This window comes from Electrona antarctica (genome assembly GCF_951216825.1).
Source record: "Electrona antarctica genome assembly, chromosome: 12".
Taxonomy (NCBI): domain Eukaryota; kingdom Metazoa; phylum Chordata; class Actinopteri; order Myctophiformes; family Myctophidae; genus Electrona; species Electrona antarctica.
Window position 1 is genome coordinate 2029475 of NC_136793.1, and position 23217 is coordinate 2052691.

The window sequence follows — 23217 nt, forward strand, 5'->3', positions numbered from 1 at the left end:
TGTTTATAAAGCTCTCAATGGTCTCGCACCTTCCTACCTACATGACTGCCTGCCGAAATATGTCCCAAACCGCCCCCTAAGGTCTTCCACTGCTGGCCTGCTCGCTTTGCCTAAAAAAATGGCAACTAAAAAATACGGTGATGTATATGGAAAACACAATTCACATTAATATAGCTTAAACAACTGTTTAGTATAGTGCAAACATGTCAGGACACAGAGGCTAGGAATTTCAGAATAGGGCTTGACCAACCAAATGGTCGGGGGTTGTTTGCTGATAGCATGCAGTAAACGACCAGGACACCTACTGTTCTTCCTGTGCTTGCTTCCTGGTGACCATATATGGAGACAATTTGGACAATGTTGACCACTTTAGACTTCAGGGGGGTGGGGTAACCTGAGACCACCTTTGCATCTGTTGTTGTCTCTGTATAAAGACTCTATTGAAATGTCTATATGTGTTAGTCAGTGGCTCACACGCCGCCAGGCGGGTGGGCTAGGCCCATGGCTGTATTTTATACACTCTGAAAATAAAACTGGACTCCGAAACCTTCATTCATCTGCTTGCCTGTGCTTCTTCATCTATCTGTCTGCAGAACTTCTCCGTATTTTTGCCTGAGTGTTTTTTAGTCTAAGTCTTTACGTCTGTTTATGGGCTATAGGGAGAGGAAAAGCAGTCTCTCTTTGTAGTAGATATACTTCAACGGGGAAGCAGCTTTTTGCTTCTACGGGCCGACGGCGTGGAACAAACTCCCACTGTACCTTCCACAGGCAGCCTCTGTAGACATTTTTAAAGCTCAGCTCAAGACCCACTTCTACACCCTTGCTTTTAATTGATTTATTTGTCTTTTTAAAAAAAATGTTATTCATGTCCTCACTGTATTGTTTATGCCCTGCCTTTCTTTTCTTTTTTTGTGTAAAGCACTTTGAGCTGCATTTCATGTCATGAAAGGTGCTATACAAATAAAGTTTTATTATTATTATTATTATAAGACCTGGTACTTAAGACACGCATAATACTGCCCATACTCTCTTGAATAGTTTTCATTTAGTCACATTTTAGTTTTAGTTGACTAAATCTATAGTTGATTTAGTCCACTAAAATGCATTTTGGCGCGGTCTTGATGCCGTCATGATGGCTGATTTTACAAAATAACAGATCTACAAGCTCACAACGCGTCGCACAACAATTTCCTAACAGACGGAAGGCAATTAGCCCTTCGCTAAGTCCCTCCCCAACCCGTCCTTGTCCAATAGGCACGTTAGCAGCGAGGGGACAGGGCAAGCTGTCCTCCTCCCCCATAGAGATGCATGTTAAATGTCGGGATTTCTCCATATATATAATCCATCATTTCAGTAGCAAGAGCTCCAAAATGTCTTCTAAATCTAGTCAACCAGGCCTGCAGTAGGCTATGAACTGGACACATGTCTTCTAAATCTAGTCGACCAGGCCTGCAGTAGGCTATGAACTGGACACATGTCTTCTAAATCTAGTCAACCAGGCCTGCAGTAGGCTATGCACTGGACACATGTCTTCTAAATCTAGTCAACCAGGCCTGCAGTAGGCTATGCACTGGACACATGTCTTCTAAATCTAGTCGACCAGGCCTGCAGTAGGCTATGCACTGGACACATGTCTTCTAAATCTAGTCGACCAGGCCTGCAGTAGGCTATGCACTGGACACATGTCTTCTAAATCTAGTCGACCAGGCCTGCAGTAGGCTATGCACTGGACACATGTCTTCTAAATCTAGTCGACCAGGCCTGCAGTAGGCTATGCACTGGACACATGTCTTCTAAATCTAGTCAACCAGGCCTGCAGTAGGCTATGCACTGGACACATGTCTTCTAAATCTAGTCAACCAGGCCTGCAGTAGGCTATGCACTGGACACATGTCTTCTAAATCTAGTCAACCAGGCCTGCAGTAGGCTATGCACTGGACACATGTCTTCTAAATCTAGTCGACCAGGCCTGCAGTAGGCTATGCACTGGACACATGTCTTCTAAATCTAGTCGACCAGGCCTGCAGTAGGCTATGCACTGGACACATGTCTTCTAAATCTAGTCGACCAGGCCTGCAGTAGGCTATGCACTGGACACATGTCTTCTAAATCTAGTCGACCAGGCCTGCAGTAGGCTATGCACTGGACACATGTCTTCTAAATCTAGTCCACCAGGCCTGCAGTAGGCTATGCACTGGACACATGTCTTCTAAATCTAGTCAACCAGGCCTGCAGTAGGCTATGCACTGGACACATGTCTTCTAAATCTAGTCAACCAGGCCTGCAGTAGGCTATGCACTGGACACATGTCTTCTAAATCTAGTCAACCAGGCCTGCAGTAGGCTATGCACTGGACACATGTCTTCTAAATCTAGTCGACCAGGCCTGCAGTAGGCTATGCACTGGACACATGTCTTCTAAATCTAGTCGACCAGGCCTGCAGTAGGCTATGAACTGGACACATGTCTTCTAAATCTAGTCTACCAGGCCTGCAGTAGGCTATGCACTGGACACATGTCTTCTAAATCTAGTCAACCAGGCCTGCAGTAGGCTATGCACTGGACACATGTCTTCTAAATCTAGTCAACCAGGCCTGCAGTAGGCTATGCACTGGACACATGTCTTCTAAATCTAGTCAACCAGGCCTGCAGTAGGCTATGCACTGGACACATGTCTTCTAAATCTAGTCGACCAGGCATGCAGTAGGCTATGCACTGGACACATGTCTTCTAAATCTAGTCGACCAGGCCTGCAGTAGGCTATGCACTGGACACATGTCTTCTAAATCTAGTCAACCAGGCCTGCACACACGCAAGCACGCGCACACACACACACACACACACACACACACACACACACACACACACACACACACACACACACACACCTTGAGCTGTATGCCAGGCTCTGCCACGGCCCTGAAGGGCACGGCCTGCCAGTAGGTCTGTTCGGTCTGTTTCCACATGACCACGTAGAAGGAGGAGGAGTCCTGGTAGCCGAAGATGAATCCGGCGTAGTCGTCGTCGATCTGCGTGTTCACGTGGAACGTCCCCTCGAAGTCCACCCCACTGAACGCAGTGTAGCCTTAACGCGCACACAAACACACAGATCAGCTAAATATGTGTTTAACGTACATTTTGTAATTATAATCTAACTCTGCAAAAATAGCTTAGTCTGGTTTCCAGGCCGATTCGCCGCATTCTGTGATTGTCTTTCTTTTTGAGTGATGGTGGTGTCCACTCCTATAGACAGCTATGTGTGTCCCTGTGTCTGTCCCTGTGTCCCTGGGTCTGTCCCTGTGTCTGTCCCTGGGTCTGTCCCTGTGTCTGTCCCTGTGTCCCTGGGTCTGTCCCTGTGTCTGTCCCTGGGTCCATCCCTGTGTCCCTGGGTCTGTCCCTGTGTCCCTGATGTGTCTGAGCACGAAAATGGCCTGTTTCACCTGACACATACTATGTAATCATTCCTTGTTTTCAATCCAATCAGGTTCATTTCTTACCTACGGCCAATCAGGTTAATTTCTTATACGGCCAATCAGATTAATTTCTTATACGGCCAATTAGATTCATTTCTTACCTACGGCCAATCAGGTTAATTTCTTACCTACGGCCAATCAGGTTCATTTCTTATACGGCCAATTAGATTCATTTCTTACCTATACGGCCAATCAGGTTAATTTCTTATACGGCCAATTAGATTAATTTCTTACCTACGGCCAATCAGGTTAATTTCTTACCTACGGCCAATCAGGTTCATTTCTTATACGGCCAATTAGATTCATTTCTTACCTATACGGCCAATCAGGTTCATTTCTTATACGGCCAATTAGATTCATTTCTTACCTACGGCCAATCAGGTTAATTTCTTACCTACGGCCAATCAGGTTAATTTCTTACCTACGGCCAATCAGGTTCATTTCTTACCTACGGCCAATCAGATTCATTTCTTACCTATACGGCCAATCAGATTCATTTCTTACCTATGGCCAATCAGATTCATTTCTTACCTACGGCCAGGCCGGGGTCAGAGTTCATGGTCTGAACGATCTCCATGCCCTGTGGAGAGAGAAGTGGCCAATCAGAGAGAGACAGCTAGAGATGAGCCAATCAGAGAGAGACAATCAGTATCCAATCATACGATTGTTTACAATTTACAATTTAGGCATTTAGCAGACGCTCTTAATCCAGAGCGATTTACATTAGGCAGGAACAAAAGTATGGGAATACATCACATATATAAAATGCATTTATATTGTTTCCCAAACAGTGGCTTGGGAGCATTAGTGGGTCGCAGACACATTTTCATGGGTCCAATCTAAAGTTAAGCTAAAGCTAGTTTTAAATAATGGTTAAGGTGGTTAATGGAACTGGGGTTTATGCTAACAGCTAGCGGTAGAGATAGAGTTAATGGAACTGGGGTTTATGCTAACAGCTAGCGGTAGAGATAGAGTTAATGGAACTGGGGTTTATGCTAACAGCTAGCGGTAGAGATAGAGTTAATGGAACTGGGGTTTATGCTAACAGCTAGAGGTAGAGATAGAGTTAATGGAACTGGGGTTTATGCTAACAGCTAGCGGTAGAGATAGAGTTAATGGAACTGGGGTTTATGCTAACAGCTAGCGGTAGAGATAGAGTTAATGGAACTGGGGTTTATGCTAACAGCTAGCGGTAGAGATAGAGTTAATGGAACTGGGGTTTATGCTAACAGCTAGCGGTAGAGATAGAGTTAATGGAACTGGGGTTTATGCTAACAGCTAGCGGTAGAGATAGAGTTAATGGAACTGGGGTTTATGCTAACAGCTAGCGGTAGAGATAGAGTTAATGGAACTGGGGTTTATGCTAGCGGTAGAGATAGAGTTAATGGAACTGGGGTTTATGCTAACAGCTAGCGGTAGAGATAGAGTTAATGGAACTGGGGTTTATGCTAACAGCTAGCGGTAGAGATAGAGTTAATGGAACTGGGGTTTATGCTAACAGCTAGCGGTAGAGAGAGTTAATGGAACTGGGGTTTATGCTAACAGCTAGCGGTAGAGAGAGTTAATGGAACTGGGGTTTATGCTAACAGCTAGCGGTAGAGATAGAGTTAATGGAACTGGGGTTTATGCTAACAGCTAGCGGTAGAGATAGAGTTAATGGAACTGGGGTTTATGCTAACAGCTAGCGGTAGAGATAGAGATAGAGTTAATGGAACTGGGGTTTATGCTAACAGCTAGCGGTAGAGATAGAGTTAATGGAACTGGGGTTTATGCTAACAGCTAGCGGTAGAGATAGAGTTAATGGAACTGGGGTTTATGCTAACAGCTAGCGGTAGAGATAGAGTTAATGGAACTGGGGTTTATGCTAACAGCTAGCGGTAGAGATAGAGTTAATGGAACTGGGGTTTATGCTAACAGCTAGCGGTAGAGATAGAGTTAATGGAACTGGGGTTTATGCTAACAGCTAGCGGTAGAGATAGAGTTAAAAGCTAAAGCGACGCAACAGATGTGTTCCCGTCCTAAAAACGGTGATTAATAAAAGGGCCCGTTAACCAACTTGACTGTGATTGGCTGACCTGGTTGAGGACCACCCAGTTGGGGTCGATCTGGGCGTCGCCCTCGGGGTCCAGCACCACCGTCTGATAGGCTCGGAAGTCGGTCAGCGTGACCTCGGCGTTCTCGGGACACACGTCGATCCTGTCGATCACTTTGTCCGCGTCGAAGTCGCCCTCGCAGGCGTCGCCAACACCATCGCCTGAAACACACACACACACGCGTACACGCACGCACACGTACGTACACGCACACACACACGTACGTACACGCACGCACGTACACACACACACACACACACACACACACACCCCTTGACATTAACGAGCACCAGCTGGACACACACCTGTCCTCTGCAATGCTCTAGTCTAAAGTGACTGGAGTCTGTCTCATTTCTCTCCAAACGCCCTTGAATATGATATAATATGATTAAGGAATACTGTCATTATGGTATAATTTCACACTTCATATCGCACTGTTCGCACACAGCACCGTCACCTACCTGTGCACGTACGCACAAACACGCACGCACGCACGCACGCACGCACGCACGCACGCACACACACCCACACACACGAGAAGCGCAGGTATTTCTTAATATGTGAGTTTGATATACAGTGTAAAGAAATATTATGCAAGAGCGTAATATTGTAACGGATGTTTTAGAATCTATTACATGGATTAGTGTGAATTAGCTCAGCTCTATATCATTTAGTGGAGTTAAGGGTAGAATAAGCTATAACAGGGGTGGGCAACTGGCGGCCTGGGGGCCACATGCGGCCCCCACCTTCACTTAATGCGGTCCGCATGTTAATATCAGAACACTGATATAGTATTGATTTCAGCTGTTAGGATTCCAAACCCGCTTTAATTACTTCATGACTAGTATTAAATGACTAGTACTTAATGACTAGTATTAAATGAATAGTACTTAATGACTAGTATTAAAATATTGTCTTTTTGTGTCCAATGTAGTTATGTTGAGCGGACGACGGACGTAGTTAACATAACTATAACTAAATGCATTTGAAATTCAATAACATATGCACTGTGTGGCCCTCTGGAGTGAGTGTGGAAATATAGTGGCCCTCTCCATCGTCAAAGTTGCACCACCCCTGAGCTATGAGCTCTATACATGTTTTTAGCATCTATTATCAACGGCTCAAGGATATAATACGTATATTTTTATCAACGGCTAAAGGATATAATCAGTATATTTTTTTCAACGGCTAAAGGATATAATAAGTATATTTTTATCAACTAAAGGATATAATAAGTATATTTTTACCAACGGCTAAAGGATATAATAGTATATTTCGTGGAGGAGGAGGATCTACTCACGGTTGGCGTCTGTCTGATCAGGGTTGACCACCAACCTACAGTTGTCTTCATCGTCTAGTATGCCGTCATTATCATCGTCATCGTCGCATTCATCTCCCTGTAGATGACATCATTATTATCATCATCATCATCTTCATTATCACCATCTTCATCTTCATCAGGGCGGCGGCGGTGGCTCAGGGGTAGAGTGACTGGATGATAACCGCAAGGTTGACAGTTTCGAACCCTGGCTCCCCCAGAGTTAGTGTCGAAGTGTCCTTGAGCAAGACTCTGAACCCCTAATTGCTCCTGATGTGCAGGTTGGTGCCTTACATGGTTTCCTCTGTCATCGGTGTGTGAATGTGTGTGTGAATGGGTGAATGTAATGTACAATCTATGTAAAGATGTGTGAATGTGTGTGTGAATGTAATGCACAATCTATGTAAAGCGCCTTGGATAAAGGCGCTATATAAATGCACCATTTACCATTTTCATCGGGGGGCATACTTAGTTTTGACTAATCATTGGTTAGACATAAGGTTGGTGAGGGGTGCGTTAAAACGACCGGATAAGGTTGGTGAGGGGTGCGTTAAAACGACCGGATTAAGGTTGGTGAGGGGTGCGTTAAAACGACCGGATTAAGGTTGGTGAGGGGTGCGTTAAAACGACCGGATTAAGGTTGGTGAGGGGTGCGTTAAAACGACCGGATTAAGGTTGGTGAGGGGTGCGTTAAAACGACCGGATTAAGGTTGGTGAGGGGTGCGTTAAAACGACCGGATTAAGGTTGGTGAGGGGTGCGTTAAAACGACCAGATTAAGGTTGGTGAGGGGTGCGTTAAAACGACCAGATTAAGGTTGGTGAGGGGTGCGTTAAAACGACCGGATTAAGGTTGGTTAGGGGTGCCTTAAAACGACCGGATTAAGGTTGGTGAGGGGTGCGTTAAGGGTTGGGAGAAACCTCTCAAGCCCCATTGCCCCAGCGGCTGACCACCTCTGAACAGCGCTCAGCCGTTTAATGGAGACCCAATTGGTCTCCGGTTCTAACTCCGATGTTGCAGATTTACCCCCTGGACCCCCCCTGGGGTTTAAGATTAAGATTAGGTTTAGGTGTGCTGCCCCGTGGGAGGTTAGGGTGAGGGTTTGAGATAGGTTGTAGGACTAATGACTGGTCTAACCAATGACTAGTATCGTTGCTATCAGAGAGAGAGAGACACAGAGGATGATTACCTTTCCATCCTTGTCTGTGTCCTGCTGGCTGGAGTTGATGACCATGGGACAGTTGTCCTTAGTGTTCTGATGGCCGTCTCCATCGCTGACCACACCGCGGAAATGTACAAATATACATTAGAAAACACACACAGCAGAAATGACACGTTGTACAAATACTTTGGAAAACCAAAACTAGTGAAAATAGTCGATCTGCAAACTCACTTTTCTTGTTGTTGCCGACAACGCACACATAAAATACATCAAAGAACACACAAAAGACAAAACCAAAACCACACATAGGAGGAAAATTAGGCCTACATTAAATACATGAAAAGACAAATAAGAGAGGCTATCGACGAGAGGAAAAGGCCAGTCTGTAAACAATAATAATCAATCAACAATATTAATTATTGTTAATAGTTACGTACGGTATGAATGCAGGCTATGGTTACCTGTCGATGTTGTCATCACAGGTGTCTCCGATGAGGTCATCATCTGAGTCTGACTGCAGGTGCAAAAACACACATTTAGGAAGATTTGACGCATGTCTGTATGCACCTGTCACAAGGTACCTTTAAGGTACCTTTATGTACCTGTCACAAGGTACCTTTATGCACCTGTCACAAGGTAGCTTTATGCACCTGTCTGTCACAAGGTACCTTTATGCACCTGTCTGTCACAAGGTACCTTTATGCACCTGTCTGTCACAAGGTACCTTTATGCACCTGTCACAAGGTACCTTTATGCACTTGTCACAAGGTACCTTTATGTACCTGTCACAAGGTACCTTTATGTACCTGTCACAAGGTACCTTTATGCACCTGTCACAAGGTACCTTTATGCACCTGTCACAAGGTACCTTTATGTACCTGTCACAAGGTACCTTTATGCACCTGTCACAAGGTACCTTTATGCACCTGTCACAAGGTACCTTTATGCACCTGTCACAAGGTACCTTTTCATGTCTGTAATTGTATGCACCTGTCACAAGGTACCTTTTCTGTCGTAAACTCAGGTAAACTCATGGGTAGTGTAGTTTACCTGGTTAGGGTTCACCATAGAGTATATAAAAGGATAGAGACTGAACTGGCGCGAAGCTCCGCCCCCCCAGCTATTCATGTCAGTGGAAGTTGCTCAGTGGCGTTTTGAAGCACCCGGAAGACTGCCGGAAGTCCCTCCTCCGGACCTCAACTTTGAGGTCCGGGGTGACGTAGGGCAACCGAGCGCTCAATGTGAAAGCCCAGCTGCACGGGGTTTCCCGGTCATGAATCCACGGGTCCGCCTGTAGTCCCTCCTCCTACCACTAGGACCCAGACCTTCAACGTTGAATAGCCTCACTGGCCCCTTGGGGTTCACCATGTCGGGGCAGCATTGCATCATGGGTAGTGTAGTTTACCTGGTTAGGGTTCACCATGTCAGGGCAGCATTGCATCATGGGTATTGTAGTGTACCTGGTTAGGGTTCACCATGTCGGGGCAGCATTGCATCATGGGTATTGTAGTTTACCTGGTTAGGGTTCACCATGTCGGGGCAGCATTGCATCATGGGTAGTGTAGTTTACCTGGTTAGGGTTCACCATGTCATGGCAGCATTGCATCATGGGTATTGTAGTTTACCTGGTTAGGGTTCACCATGTCGGGGCAGCATTGCATCATGGGTAGTGTAGTTTACCTGGTTAGGGTTCACCATGTCGGGGCAGCATTGCATCATGGGTATTGTAGTTTACCTGGTTAGGGTTCACCATGTCGGGGCAGCATTGCATCATGGGTAGTGTAGTTTACCTGGTTAGGGTTCACCATGTCGGGGCAGCATTGCATCATGGGTAGTGTAGTGTACCTGGTTAGGGTTCACCATGTCGGGGCAGCATTGCATCATGGGTAGTGTAGTGTACCTGGTTAGGGTTCACCATGTCATGGCAGCATTGCATCATGGGTAGTGTAGTGTACCTGGTTAGGGTTCACCATGTCGGGGCAGCATTGCATCATGGGTAGTGTAGTTTACCTGATTAGGGTTCACCATGTCGGGGCAGCTGTCACAGGCGTCTCCCACTCCATCCTTGTCTCGGTCTCTCTGGTCCGGGTTGGGGACGCGCTGACAGTTATCCAGGAAGTTCTTTAACCCTGAGGACGGAACCAAACCCATGATTAGTGATCAGGAGGTGTTTTTACACTCCTAACCTTCTACATTTGTTTTCCTAGATCAGCCGTCTTTAATCATTTACGGCCGTGCACCCCCTGTTACCTCCTGACCTAGCTGTTCACGCACCACAAGGGGTGCACGCACCACAGCTTGGGAACCCCTGTCCCAGATCATCATGTACTTTCTTAAAGGGATATTTCACTTTCAAAAAACTGTTTAGGTCTGTAATGGCAGTTTTAGAATGCCAATTCTACTATTCAATAAGAACTATAATTGTATTTCATTTCAGTCAAATAGGATGGACTATCACAAATACGCATTCGGACTGACCGACAGCTGTCACCTGACAGCTGAATCAGTTTCCAAGCCAGGCAGCCAAGGTGTTACTATTGCCAAATAGATATATACATCTCATTTTTCCATCCTACTGTAAAACACCATGTCAGCAAATACACATTGGGGTAACTATTCCTGTCAGAGCAAAAAGGAGACTACCAATGCAGCTGTCAATCTGACAGCTGCATTCCCATGCTCACGAAGACCATTGTCAACAAAGGTGTTGCTAGTGGTGTGCTCTCTCATCTTAGCTTGGATGAGAATAGCATGTTGTTTCCTGCTTGCTTAACTCCGACCATAAACGGAGATGTTGTATGACCACCTGTTATTATCTGTCCATGTCCTGTTGTATTTGAATAAAACACCTGTCACTGACTGTCAATTTGGGGGTGTGTGGTTGGGAAATAAAGGGGAGGGAAAGGGACAACTTGAGGGAGGAACGGGGTGATGCTTCACTCTTGACTGTACGACGATGAGCAACCATGCTACGATTCTGCTGTACTGAGATGATAGGAACGAATAAAGAACGATGCTGACCATATGCCGGACTCCTTGTGCTGTGTCATGCCTTCGCCTCCCTCTGCTGATTGCCAATGATGGGGCCTCATAATTTCCCTAACAAATGACGCAGTGACGCAGGGCCGATATTTCGTCTTCACCATAGATGAGTACTTGGGAAAAAAACCCGACGATTTTAAAGATGGGGGCAAAGCAGAGCCGAAAGAAACTTCGACAGGAAATGAGCGACGCACAGCAAAGGGAAATGGCACTCCAACACCAACTACAGGTCCAGAAGAAACTCATGGACGACGCACAGTCACGTGTAACTCTACTACAACAGAAACTTGAAACCGCGGTAATGCAACTCACAGGCTTACACGCCAACTACACTTTGCATGCCAAACCAACCAACGACCAGGACCAAGCCAACACAACCGACGACCAAGCCAACACCGTTCTACTGGGTGGCTTCGAGGCACTGTCACTTGATGTGCCAGACTACATCGAGCCTACCCCACAACCAACAGCCAGGACACCACATCAAGTAATCACCAGACCACCCGTCTGGGCTGCAAAACAACACCCACAACCTTGGGGAGCCTGGCATAGCCAGCCGGGCAACCCAAGGCCATTCCACAGCCAGCGAGTTAGACGACCAGGACCACCAGGACCAACACCATACTGGCATGGCCGAGCCAGGCTTGACGTTGCTAGAGAGGACGTGAGACGCCAGGAATCCGGACGCCGCTGGCATGGCCGAGCCAGGCCTGACGTTGCTAGCATGGACGCGAGACGCCAGGAAAAACAAGACAGAAGAAATCGACACAGACATTGGGCACGATGTTTGGGAAAGAAGACGACCGTGTGTTTTTACTGCTTCAAGGAAGGCCATATGACCCGTGAGTGCCCCTTAAACCAGGAAGCTTGGCGTTGCCGTAAAGCAGGCCAGCAAATCAATTTTGGCTAAAGAGAAAACAACTGAAAGTAACTAGATCTTTAGTTTGTAATTTATCCTATGTGATTTAATATATTTTAGTTTTTCTACATGTACAAGTAGTGAACTACAAAATTATAAACTACGATCTGAGTTAAAAGCAATCCAACAGTCTAGGGAAAATTATAACTAGGCTTATTAAAATCCACTTTAAAATTGGTAAAAATGTAATTGTAAAACAGCAGCTGAAAACCAGAAACCTAAAATAGGACAATGGGTAAAGTTGTAGTGGAATTTGTTTCCACCCACAGACCATACTGAGTGCATCCCACTCTCCCCCCAAAATGGAAGGAGAGAGTGGCAAAGGTGTTTTCAGTGTGTGTGTGTGTGTGTCAATAAACCCAAATTAGGAATACATTTACAGTTTTGCAAATAAGTAATATGGATCTAAAGTAACTATTCAAAAGTTAGTGTTTCAAGGTGTTAAATCAATAATGTGAAATCGATCATTTAAGATGGCATGGCACATGGTTAAAAGTCTAATATTAGTTTGTCTCCTGTAAATTAGTCTGGTTTTACTAGGTAGCCCACGGTAATTCTAATTCCATGTCAAGAATTTATGAGAATTCCACGTGATGTATGAAAAAAGAGGACAAAAAACCTATTTTCGAATAGTAAGATCTGCAGTTAAATCGTTCCAGTGAGCTTTCAAAATAGGTCCTTATCTCCGTGGGCTAACTTAAGTAATATAATACAGAAAATGTTGAACGAATGGAGATAATATTTAGACAGAGAAAACCTCACCTTGGTCACATTAGCAACAGTTTAATTTGAATTAATTCGATATTGGAAAATATAAATGTCTGATTTACAGCCTTCCTTTCTTTCTCTTTCTCGTCCAGCTAGCAGGAGGGGGGGGGGGGAGGAAAGGTATTTGTGTGTTTGTGGGTAACTGAGTTAAAAGTAGCAGAGAGCCTAAACTACAGGATTTGGTCACGGTCAGTTTATTTATTTATTTATTTTCGGGTGTGAAAACAGCCTGAGAGGTGAACTAAACGTGGCCATATTCAATTATTTTATTGTTGAAGTGTTTACATTCTATCCTAATAGAATCCATTTTAATTCTTTCCATTTGAATGTAAATCCTACCCTAATTGTAAGTTTAATCATTTCAGTTAAATTTTGTTCTTAACTAAACTATTATAGGTACGTGTAGTGTGGAATTACACTTTACCAACAAATAGTATTGGAAACGGAGCAAAGAATAACTACCTTTTCGAAAATTAGCAGATCTACAAGATCTTCTAGATGTGCCTATCTTCCTAAATTTAACTAGATGTGTTCACTATCTCCTAATTTAACTATAGATGTGTTTTTTCTTGATTCTAGATGTGTCCAGTAATTTTTAAATTTCTTAATAGCGAAACCTTCTTTATCTGACCACTGTCATCAAACATGAATCTAGCCATACAGTTTTAATCATCAATATTTGTCATTCTAAAAATCTCCTGGGCCATGTAAATTAATAAGGTATCAATTTTCATATATAAAGCGGTGGATTGTAATGGCAGTTTTAGAATGCCAATTCTACTATTCAATAAGAACTATAATTGTATTTCATTTCAGTCAAATAGGATGGACTATCACAAATACGCATTCGGACTGACCGACAGCTGTCACCTGACAGCTGAATCAGTTTCCAAGCCAGGCAGCCAAGGTGTTACTATTGCCAAATAGATATATACATCACATTCTGCTGTACTGAGATGATAGGAACGAATAAAGAACGATGCTGACCATATGCCGGACTCCTTGTGCTGTGTCATGCCTTCGCCTCCCTCTGCTGATTGCCAATGATGGGGCCTCATAATTTCCCTAACAGGTCATTCCATCGTCTACTCAGGCCTTTGTGAACAGTTTTTAAATTGCTCGATTCAGAAATTAGATTTTTGATATTCATTTTTATCAGACAGACGCTCCCCATTCCTAATCCTATACCATCCCATTGTAACTTCGATTAGAATATCAAATCTCTAAATAGTGAAGAGAGCAACTTAGAAACTGTCTGGCTGCTCTCAAAAGCCAGAGTAGACGATAAAATGACCCAAAATGATTTTGAAAGGGAAATATCCTTAACGTCTGTAGGTGAACTATTGTCTAGTACAGGGGTTCTCAACCCCTGTAAAAATTATTTTAGGGGGTCCCCAAATTATTTCCAAAAAGAAAAAAAGAAAAAAAAGGTTTTTATTTTATTTTTTATTTTCACGATTTTTCAAAAATAGCAGACCTACAAGCTCATAGCGCGCCACTCGGTGGCGCGCTATGAGCTTGTAGATCTGCTATTTTTCAATAGCTAAATTATAACAATGCTTAAAACACCAAAAGGGGTTCCCGCCCAAAATGGTTTAAGGTTATTGTAGCAGTCAATTTATATTGGGGGTCGGGAGGGGGCGGGGCGGGGATCCCGAGACATTGCCAAAGCATTTCCGGGGGTCCCCGGCCAAAAACGTTGAGAACCCCTGGTCTAGTATGCTGTTGTCTATGATGATGCATTGTTGGGTGTGACGGAACTCCAGGAAGAATAGCCAAGCTTATAGGAAAGTGCTAATGGGGCTCCATAATGACGTAAAGTATTTCATTTTTTCCTGAGGACCCCCTGGAACCCAGTCAAGGACCTCCTGGGGGTCCCCAGGCCCCACTTTGAGAAGCAGTGGTGTATAGTGTGGGAGCGAAGTCAGTCTGCCAAGAGGTCGTTTTAGAGAAACGTGAAATAGTTTCCACTGTCTGACACCCCGCCCAACATGGCAACCCGCTCACTGTCTGACACCCCGCCCAACATGGCAACCCGCCCACTGTCTGACACCCCGCCCAACATGGCAACCCGCCCACTGTCTGACACCCCGCCCAACATGGCAACCCGCCCACTGTCTGACACCCCGCCCAACATGGCAACCCGCCCACTGTCTGACACCCCGCCCAACATGGCAACCCGCCCACTGTCTGACACCCCGCCCAACATGACAACCCGCCCACTGTCTGACACCCCGCCCAACATGGCAACCCGCCCACTGTCTGACACCCCGCCCAACATGGCAACCCGCCCACTGTCTGACACCCCGCCCAACATGACAGACAGGCAGACAACATGACAGACAGGCAGACAGACATGCAGACAGACAGACAGACAGACAGGCAGACAGACATGCAGACAGACAGACAGACAGACAGACAGACAGACAGACAGACAGACAGGCAGGCAGGCAGGCAGGCAGGCAGGCAGGGACAGACAGAGCACAACGTTTAAACAACTATCCAACACACACACACACACACACACACACACACACATATACACACACACACACACACACACACACACACACACACACACACACACACACACACACACACACACACACACACACACACACACACACACACACACTGCTGTGGAATGTTTTTCTTTTTCCAGTGGAACAAATGAGAGGTGCTTTTAAAGGTCAGCCTGTTACCAACACTGATGATTCCAATAAATATACTTTTTACAGACCTGTAACATTTCAACTGCTCTCTCCCTGCCTTCTGTGTACATTTCAACTGCTCTCTCCCTGCCTTCTGTTCTGTGTACAGGCGCAGTTTTTAAGGTGCTTGTTTCTGTGTTAAAATACATGTTATTCACACACAGGGGGCAGTGGATCAGCGGTGGTAGAGTGGCCGGATGGGAACCGTACGTGAGGTTCCCGGTTCGATCCCTGTGGGCTCCCCCAGCCCTCAAAATCACTGGACAGTGGACAGTGGACACCACTGGACAGTGGTGGTGGTGGTGGGCTGCAGGCTGGCTTAGCCTATACTATCTCCGATGCGTTCCCACTTGCGCTGGCACGGCACATTTGGCATTCCAGCGACGCGTCAGGTTTATTAAACGAGGAGGAGATTGCACATACTGTAACTCCAGAAAGACATCGGCCTGCTGTAGATTAGGCTACAGTAGGCTACCCAAGTTGGGACTCTCCGCAGCTGCAGCGCTGCACTATACTCTCCAACGTCCCGTCATGGAAATATTTCAGCACAGACAGACCAAATCCTCGCATGTATGCGCTCATCATGCAAAACACTGTTTAAATGGCTTACGCATCTAACTTGCAACATTGTTTTTAAATGCGCGATTTTAATTGCTTGCTTGTAAAGTTGGAAATCTCCTACTAATTTCATATGACACAAAGACACATCGTTGATGTATTCCTTTACTTTTTTTTTCTTTTTTACATTTAGCCCATATACATACCTATACAGTTTTATATAAACATTTTAGGAGTGAATACATATGTTTCGATGCCTGTGACAGCCTCTCAGCTGGTCAAACAATGCTGCTCCGCTGTTCTACGACAGAAAAACAGGTGAGGACAAAGCGTACGACAGCTCCCGACCAGACGTGATTTTTGTCTTGGCACAAGTTGAAATTCAAGCTTTGGCGCAAATCGTAAATGCCGAAAATTGCGGTAATTTCGGCGTACACCCATATTTTGGTGTACGCACGGTTGATAAATGAGGGCCTAAGTGTCCTTGAGCAAGACACTGGACCCCTGATTCCTCCTGATGTGCAGGTTGGTGCCTTGCATGGTTTCCTCCATCGGAGTGTGAATGTGTGTGTGAATGTAATGCACAATCTATGTAAAGCGATTTGGATGAAAGCACTATAGAAATGCACCACCATTTACATGCACACACACACACACACACACACACACACACACACACACACACCGTCTCCGTCCATGTCCTCGTCACACTCGTCTCCCCGTCCGTCCCCGTCGGTGTCTCTCTGGTCGGGGTTGGGCGTCGCCGGGCAGTTGTCACACGCGTTGCCATGGAGATCTGTGTCTGTGTTCCTCTGGTCCACGTTGGCAACCAGCCAGCAGTTATCCTATTGGACCAGAGAGTTAGCAAGCAGTTATCCTATTGGACCAGAGAGTTAGCAAGCAGTTATCCTATTGGACCAGAGAGTTATAGCAAGCAGTCATCCTATTGGACCAGAGAGTTAGCAAGCAGTTATCCTATTGGACCAGAGAGTTAGCAAGCAGTTATCCTATTGGACCAGAGAGTTAGCAAGCAGTTATCCTATTGGACCAGAGAGTTATAGCAAGCAGTTATCCTATTGGACCAGAGAGTTATAGCAAGCAGTCATCCTATTGGACCAGAGAGTTAGCAAGCAGTTATCCTATTGGACCAGAGAGTTAGCAAGCAGTTATCCTATTGGACCAGAGAGTTAGCAAGGAGTTATCCTATTGGACCAGAGAGTTAGCAAGCAGTTATCCTATTGGACCAGAGAGTTGGCAAGCAGTTATCCTATTGGACCAGAGAGTTAGCAAGCAGTTATCCTATTGGACCAGAGAGTTAGCAAGCAGTTATCCTATTGGACCAGAGAGTTAGCAAGCAGTTACCCTATTGGACCAGAGAGTTAGCAAGCAGTTACCCTATTGGACCAGAGAGTTAGCAAGCAGTTATCCTATTGGACCAGAGAGTTAGCAAGCAGTCATCCTATTGGACCAGAGAGTTAGCAAGCAGTTATACTATTGGACCAGAGAGTTAGCAAGCAGTTATACTATTGGACCAGAGAGTTAGCAAGCAGTCATCCTATTGGACCAGAGAGTTAGCAAGCAGTTATCCTATTGGACCAGAGAGTTAGCAAGCAGTTATCCTATTGGACCAGAGAGTTAGCAAGCAGTTATCCTATTGGACCAGAGAGTTAGCAAGCAGTTACCCTATTGGACCAGAGAGTTAGCAAGCAGTTACCCTATTGGACCAGAGAGTTAGCAAGCAGTTATCCTATTGGACCAGAGAGTTAGCAAGCAGTTATCCTATTGGACCAGACTGCTATGAGGAGGAGGAGGAGGATGAAGAGCTAGAGGTACGTACGTCGATGTTGACGATGCCGTCGCTGTCTGCGTCAGAAACAACACTGATTGGCTATAGGAGTAGGAGGAGGAAGAGGAGGAAGGGAGAGAAGGAGGAGGAAGGGGGAGGAGGAGGAGGGGGAGGAAGAGGGGGAGGAAGAGGGAGGTACGTACGTCGATGTTGACGATGCCGTCGCTGTCTGCGTCGTCGTCACAAGCGTCTCCCATCCCGTCTCTGTCGGCGTCCTCTTGACCCGAGTTAGGGACGAAGACACAGTTGTCCTGCAACAAGAACACACAAATGGGTGTTCTTTATCGTCATTAATGCATGTCTGCGAAAGCACGGCTAGAGAGCCGTTTCAACCAATCGGATTGCTTCCTCGAAACGACCCGTTGAATAATAATTCGTCGTCTTCTTCTTATTATTATTATTATTAGGAGATTTCCTATTGGTTGATAGTAGAAGTAGTAGTAGTAGGAAGTAGAATTAAGCGTGTACCTTTTTACAGTGGTCGTCACGACAACGAAGTTTCACGTCGGGATAGGCGTCGATGTCGGTGTCTCGACCGCAGAGGTAGCCGTTACCTGCCCATCCGATACCACACTGACACGCACGCACGCACACACACACACACGCACGCACGCACGCACGCACGCACGCACGCACGCACGCACGCACGCACGCACGCACGCACACACACACACACACACACACACACACACACACACACACACACACACACACACACACACACACACACACACACACACACACACACGCAATTTATTTTCAGCAAGTGTAAAATCATCACGACGGCATCAAGGCCCGCCAAAATACATTTTAGTCGACTAAATCAACTGTAGATTTAGTCGGCTAAAACTAGACTAACAATAAAACAGCAGGTGACTAAAATGTGACTAAAACTAAGTGAAAACTATTCAAGAGACTAATGACTAAAACTAAAATCAAAATGTGCTGCCAAAAATGTGTTCATTCTCACCACACAGCTGATGGAGCCGTCTCGCTCCACCACACACTCAGCCTTGACGTCGCAGGGGTTGGGCTGTCCGTTGGCACACAGCCTCTCCCCCTGGCAGCCCCGCACCTGGTCCCCGCTGAACCCCGCCTTGCACGCCCCGCAGCGGAACGAGCCCTGCACGAGGGGGACACCACACCACGCAACACACAAGTCAGGGGGGGACACCACACCACGCAACACACAACACACAGGTCAGGGGGGGACACCACACGACGCAACACACAACACACAAGTCAGGGGGGGGACACCACACGACGCAACACACAACACACAAGTCAGGGGGGGGGGCCACACGACACAACACACAGGTCAGGGGGGGGACACCACACGACGCAACACACAACACACAGGTCAGGGGGGGACACCACACGACGAAACACACAACACACAGGTCAGGGGGGGGATACCACACGACGCAACATACAACACACAGGTCAGGGGGACACACCACACGACACAACACACAGGTCAGGGGGGGACACGACACGACGCAACACACAGGTCAGGGGGGGACACCACACGACGCAACACACAACACCTACAGGTCAGGGGGGGACACAATACAACGCAACACACAACACAACACACAGGTCAGGGGGGGACACGACACGATGCAACACACGATAACACACAGGTCAGGGGGGGACACGGCACGACGCAACAAACAACAACACACAGGTCAGGGATATGAACATTTCTTACCAGCGTGTTGTGACAGTGAGAGTTGGGGGTACAGCCTCCGTTGTCCGGGGGTCCCAGACACTCGTCAATGTCATGACAGGCCTGAGAACACAACATTAAGGTGTAATTAGAACTGAGGATTTTAACATTTCACATTGGGTTCCCAGAGATAGGATACCGTATATATCATACTATCATTGATGTATACCAAAATCTGTTTTCATTGAAAAAACAAACTTCTCAGGTAAAATATTGATATGCGATTAATTTACACTGCGTGAAAAGAGGAGTTAACGGGCAATTATGGGCACTGTATTTTGCCTTGTTAATTATTAACAATGCCTCAAATTGATTTGAGAAACTTTGACAGCAAAAGACTCGCTCACCGTATAGAAAATTAGTAAAAGTAAAACTCCTTAAACTGAGACTTTATTTTATCATGCTCATAAAGTGCTCTGTGCTCAAAGTGCAATTAAAAAGCAAACGTTTCGGTCCTAGGACCTTCGTCAGTTTTCTCAGTGCTTCAAATTGATTTGATACATTTTCTTAATCGAGTCCCAGCCCTAATATATATATATATATATATATATATATATATATATATATAGCCCTATATATGAACCTGTTTGTTGGTCTTTGCGTAGGCCACTCCCACTCCGGTGAGCTCCGGTCCGGTGAAGCCCATTGGACAGACCTCACAGCGGAACCCTGGCGCCGTGTTGATGCAGCGCACCCCGGGGAAGCACGGCTTCAGCTGACACTGTAAGACAAATGAAACGCACCCCCTTCAGCTGACACTGTAAGACAAATTAAACGCACCCCCTTCAGCTGACACTGTAAGACAAATTAAACGCACCCCCTTCAGCTGACACTGTAAGACAAATGAAACGCACCCCGGGGAAGCACGGCTTCACCGGCCACTGTAAGACAAATGAAACGCACCCCCTTCAGCTGACACTGTAAGACAAATGAAACGCACCCCCTTCAGCTGACACTGTAAGACAAATGAAACGCACCCCCTTCAGCTGACACTGTAAGACAAATGAAACGCACCTCCTTCAGCTGACACTGTAAGACAAATGAAACGCACCCCCTTCAGCTGACACTGTAAGACAAATGAAACGCACCCCCTTCAGCTGACACTGTAAGACAAATGAAACACACCCCCTTCAGCTGACACTGTAAGACAAATGAAACGCACCTCCTTCAGCTGACACTGTAAGACAAATGAAACGCACCCCCTTCAGCTGACACTGTAAGACAAATGAAACGCACCCCCTTCAGCTGACACTGTAAGACAAATGAAACGCACCCCCTTCAGCTGACACTGTAAGACAATTGAAATGCACCCCCCGGGAAGCAGGGCTTCAGCTGACACTGTAAGACAAATGAAACGCACCCGCCGGGAAGCAGGTAACACCACGTAAGCGTTAACACAACGATCAGGTCACTTTCTCACATTAGGAGTGATATGAGAGGCATTCTCACATTCTAAAGGGCCTTGCAAATGTGAAGACGAGGAACGCAGGCGCTGTTGCCTGGATGGATCAACGACAGGTCTCCTCCAGGTCTGCTCCAGAGAGGCGCAAAAACGCAAGCGTAAAAAAAGAAAGAAAGCTAAATAGAATCCAGGTCTGGTGAGTCGCGGGCGTGTGCACGGAACGAGCACGGGCGCAACAAATTCACGGAAATACGCTTGCGTTGTCGCGCCGCGATTTCTCCACGCAAGCCGAGTGCCGCGCTACGAGCTTGTAGGTCTGCTATTTTTTTTTAAATCGTGAAAATGTGGCGCACATCTTTGAATATATATTCTTTCAGAGCGAACGTATTTAACTCAAATCTTTGCTTCTGGGGGGGGTATATTTTTGTCCGCGGCCAAATACAGAAAGTTCTGGGGGTCCTTGACAAGAAATATTTTGAGGAACCGCTGACATAGAAACATGAGGTTTTTCAGAAAACTGTCAGGATTTAGATTATAGAATCGTCCTCAGGTCTAAATGGGTTTTAGCTAGAAAACCCCATTCTGGCAGCCATGGCTCTGTACCTCGTCCACGTCGTCACAGTGCACGCCGTCCCCGGTGAAGCCGTCGGGACAGGGGGCGCACTGGAAGCCCCCCGCTGGGGAGGGGATGCACATGCTCTGTCTGAAACACGTGCCCGCTCGGCACGGAGCGCTCAGAGGCTGAGACACCACCGGACCCCCAGGGTTGGTGGGGCTACCCCCTAGACCTGGGGGGAGGAGAGGAGAGGAGAGGAGAGGAGAGGAGATTTTTAAAATGATCTTACTTGTTTCTAAAGTTCGCAATAGTCTCGCACCTTCCTACCTCTATGACTGTCTAGATATGTCCCACACCTTCCTACCTCTACGACTGTCTAGATATGTCCCAAACCTTCCTACCTACATGACTGACTGTCTAGATATGTCCCAAACCTTCCTATCTCTATGACTGTCTAGATATGTCCCAAACCTTCCTACCTACATGACTGACTGTCTAGATATGTCCCACACCTTCCTACCTCTACGACTGTCTAGATATGTCCCACACCTTCCTACCTCTACGACTGTCTAGATATGTCCCAAACCTTCCTACCTACATGACTGACTGTCTAGATATGTCCCAAACCTTCCTATCTCTATGACTGTCTAGATATGTCCCAAACCTTCCTATCTCTATGACTGTCTAGATATGTCCCAAACCTTCCTACCTACATGACTGACTGTCTAGATATGTCCCAAACCTTCCTATCTCTATGACTGTCTAGATATGTCCCTAACCTTCCTACCTACATGACTGACTGTCTAGATATGTCCCAAACCTTCCTACCTCTACGACTGCCTAGATATGTCCCAAACCTTCCTACCTCTACGACTGTCTAGATATGTCCCAAACCTTCCTACCTCTATGACTGTCTAGACATGTCCCAAACCGTCCTACCTCTGTGACTGTCTAGACATGTCCCAAACCTTCCTACCTCTATGACTGTCTAGACATGTCCCAAACCTTCCTACCTCTATGACTGTCTAGACATGTCCCAACCCTTCCTACCTCTATGACTGTCTAGATATGTCCCAAACCTTCCTGCCTCTAAGATTGTCTAGATATGTCCCAAACCTTCCTACCTCTAAGACTGACTGTCTAGATATGTCCCAAACCTTCCTACCTCTACGACTGTCTAGATATGTCCCAAACCTTCCTGCCTCTAAGACTGTCTAGATATGTCCCAAACCTTCCTACCTACATGACTGTCTAGATATGTCCCAAACCTTCCTATCTCTAAGACTGACTTGTCTAGATATGTCCCAAACCTTCCTACCTACATGACTGTCTAGATATGTCCCAAACCTTCCTATCTCTAAGACTGACTTGTCTAGATATGTCCCAAACCTTCCTACCTACATGACTGTCTAGATATGTCCCAAACCTTCCTACCTACATGACTGTCTAGATATGTCCCAAACCTTCCTGCCTCTATGACTGTCCAGATATGTCCCAAACCTTCCTATCTCTAAGACTGACTTGTCTAGATATGTCCCAAACCTTCCTACCTCTGTGACTGACTGTCTAGATATGTCCCAAACCTTCCTGCCTCTATGACTGTCTAGATATGTCCCAAACCTTCCTGCCTCTATGACTGTCTA

General features: G+C 46.1%; 1 protein-coding gene across 1 annotated transcript in view; it reads right to left on the bottom strand.

Moving 5' to 3' along the window:
- Positions 1-23217, bottom strand: part of thbs4a (thrombospondin 4a) — a 47826-nt gene that overhangs the window by 3057 nt on the left and 21552 nt on the right. The window contains exons 8-21 of the mRNA XM_079516258.1: positions 21622-21806; positions 20200-20337; positions 19599-19679; positions 18858-19010; positions 18356-18460; positions 18031-18138; positions 16727-16886; positions 10054-10172; positions 8505-8557; positions 8071-8155; positions 6866-6962; positions 5548-5726; positions 4004-4052; positions 2888-3084 (exon numbers count right to left, since the gene is read on the bottom strand). Of these exons, the coding sequence (XP_079372384.1) occupies positions 2888-3084; positions 4004-4052; positions 5548-5726; positions 6866-6962; positions 8071-8155; positions 8505-8557; positions 10054-10172; positions 16727-16886; positions 18031-18138; positions 18356-18460; positions 18858-19010; positions 19599-19679; positions 20200-20337; positions 21622-21806 (1709 nt within the window). The remainder of the gene's footprint in view (positions 1-2887; positions 3085-4003; positions 4053-5547; positions 5727-6865; positions 6963-8070; positions 8156-8504; positions 8558-10053; positions 10173-16726; positions 16887-18030; positions 18139-18355; positions 18461-18857; positions 19011-19598; positions 19680-20199; positions 20338-21621; positions 21807-23217) is intronic.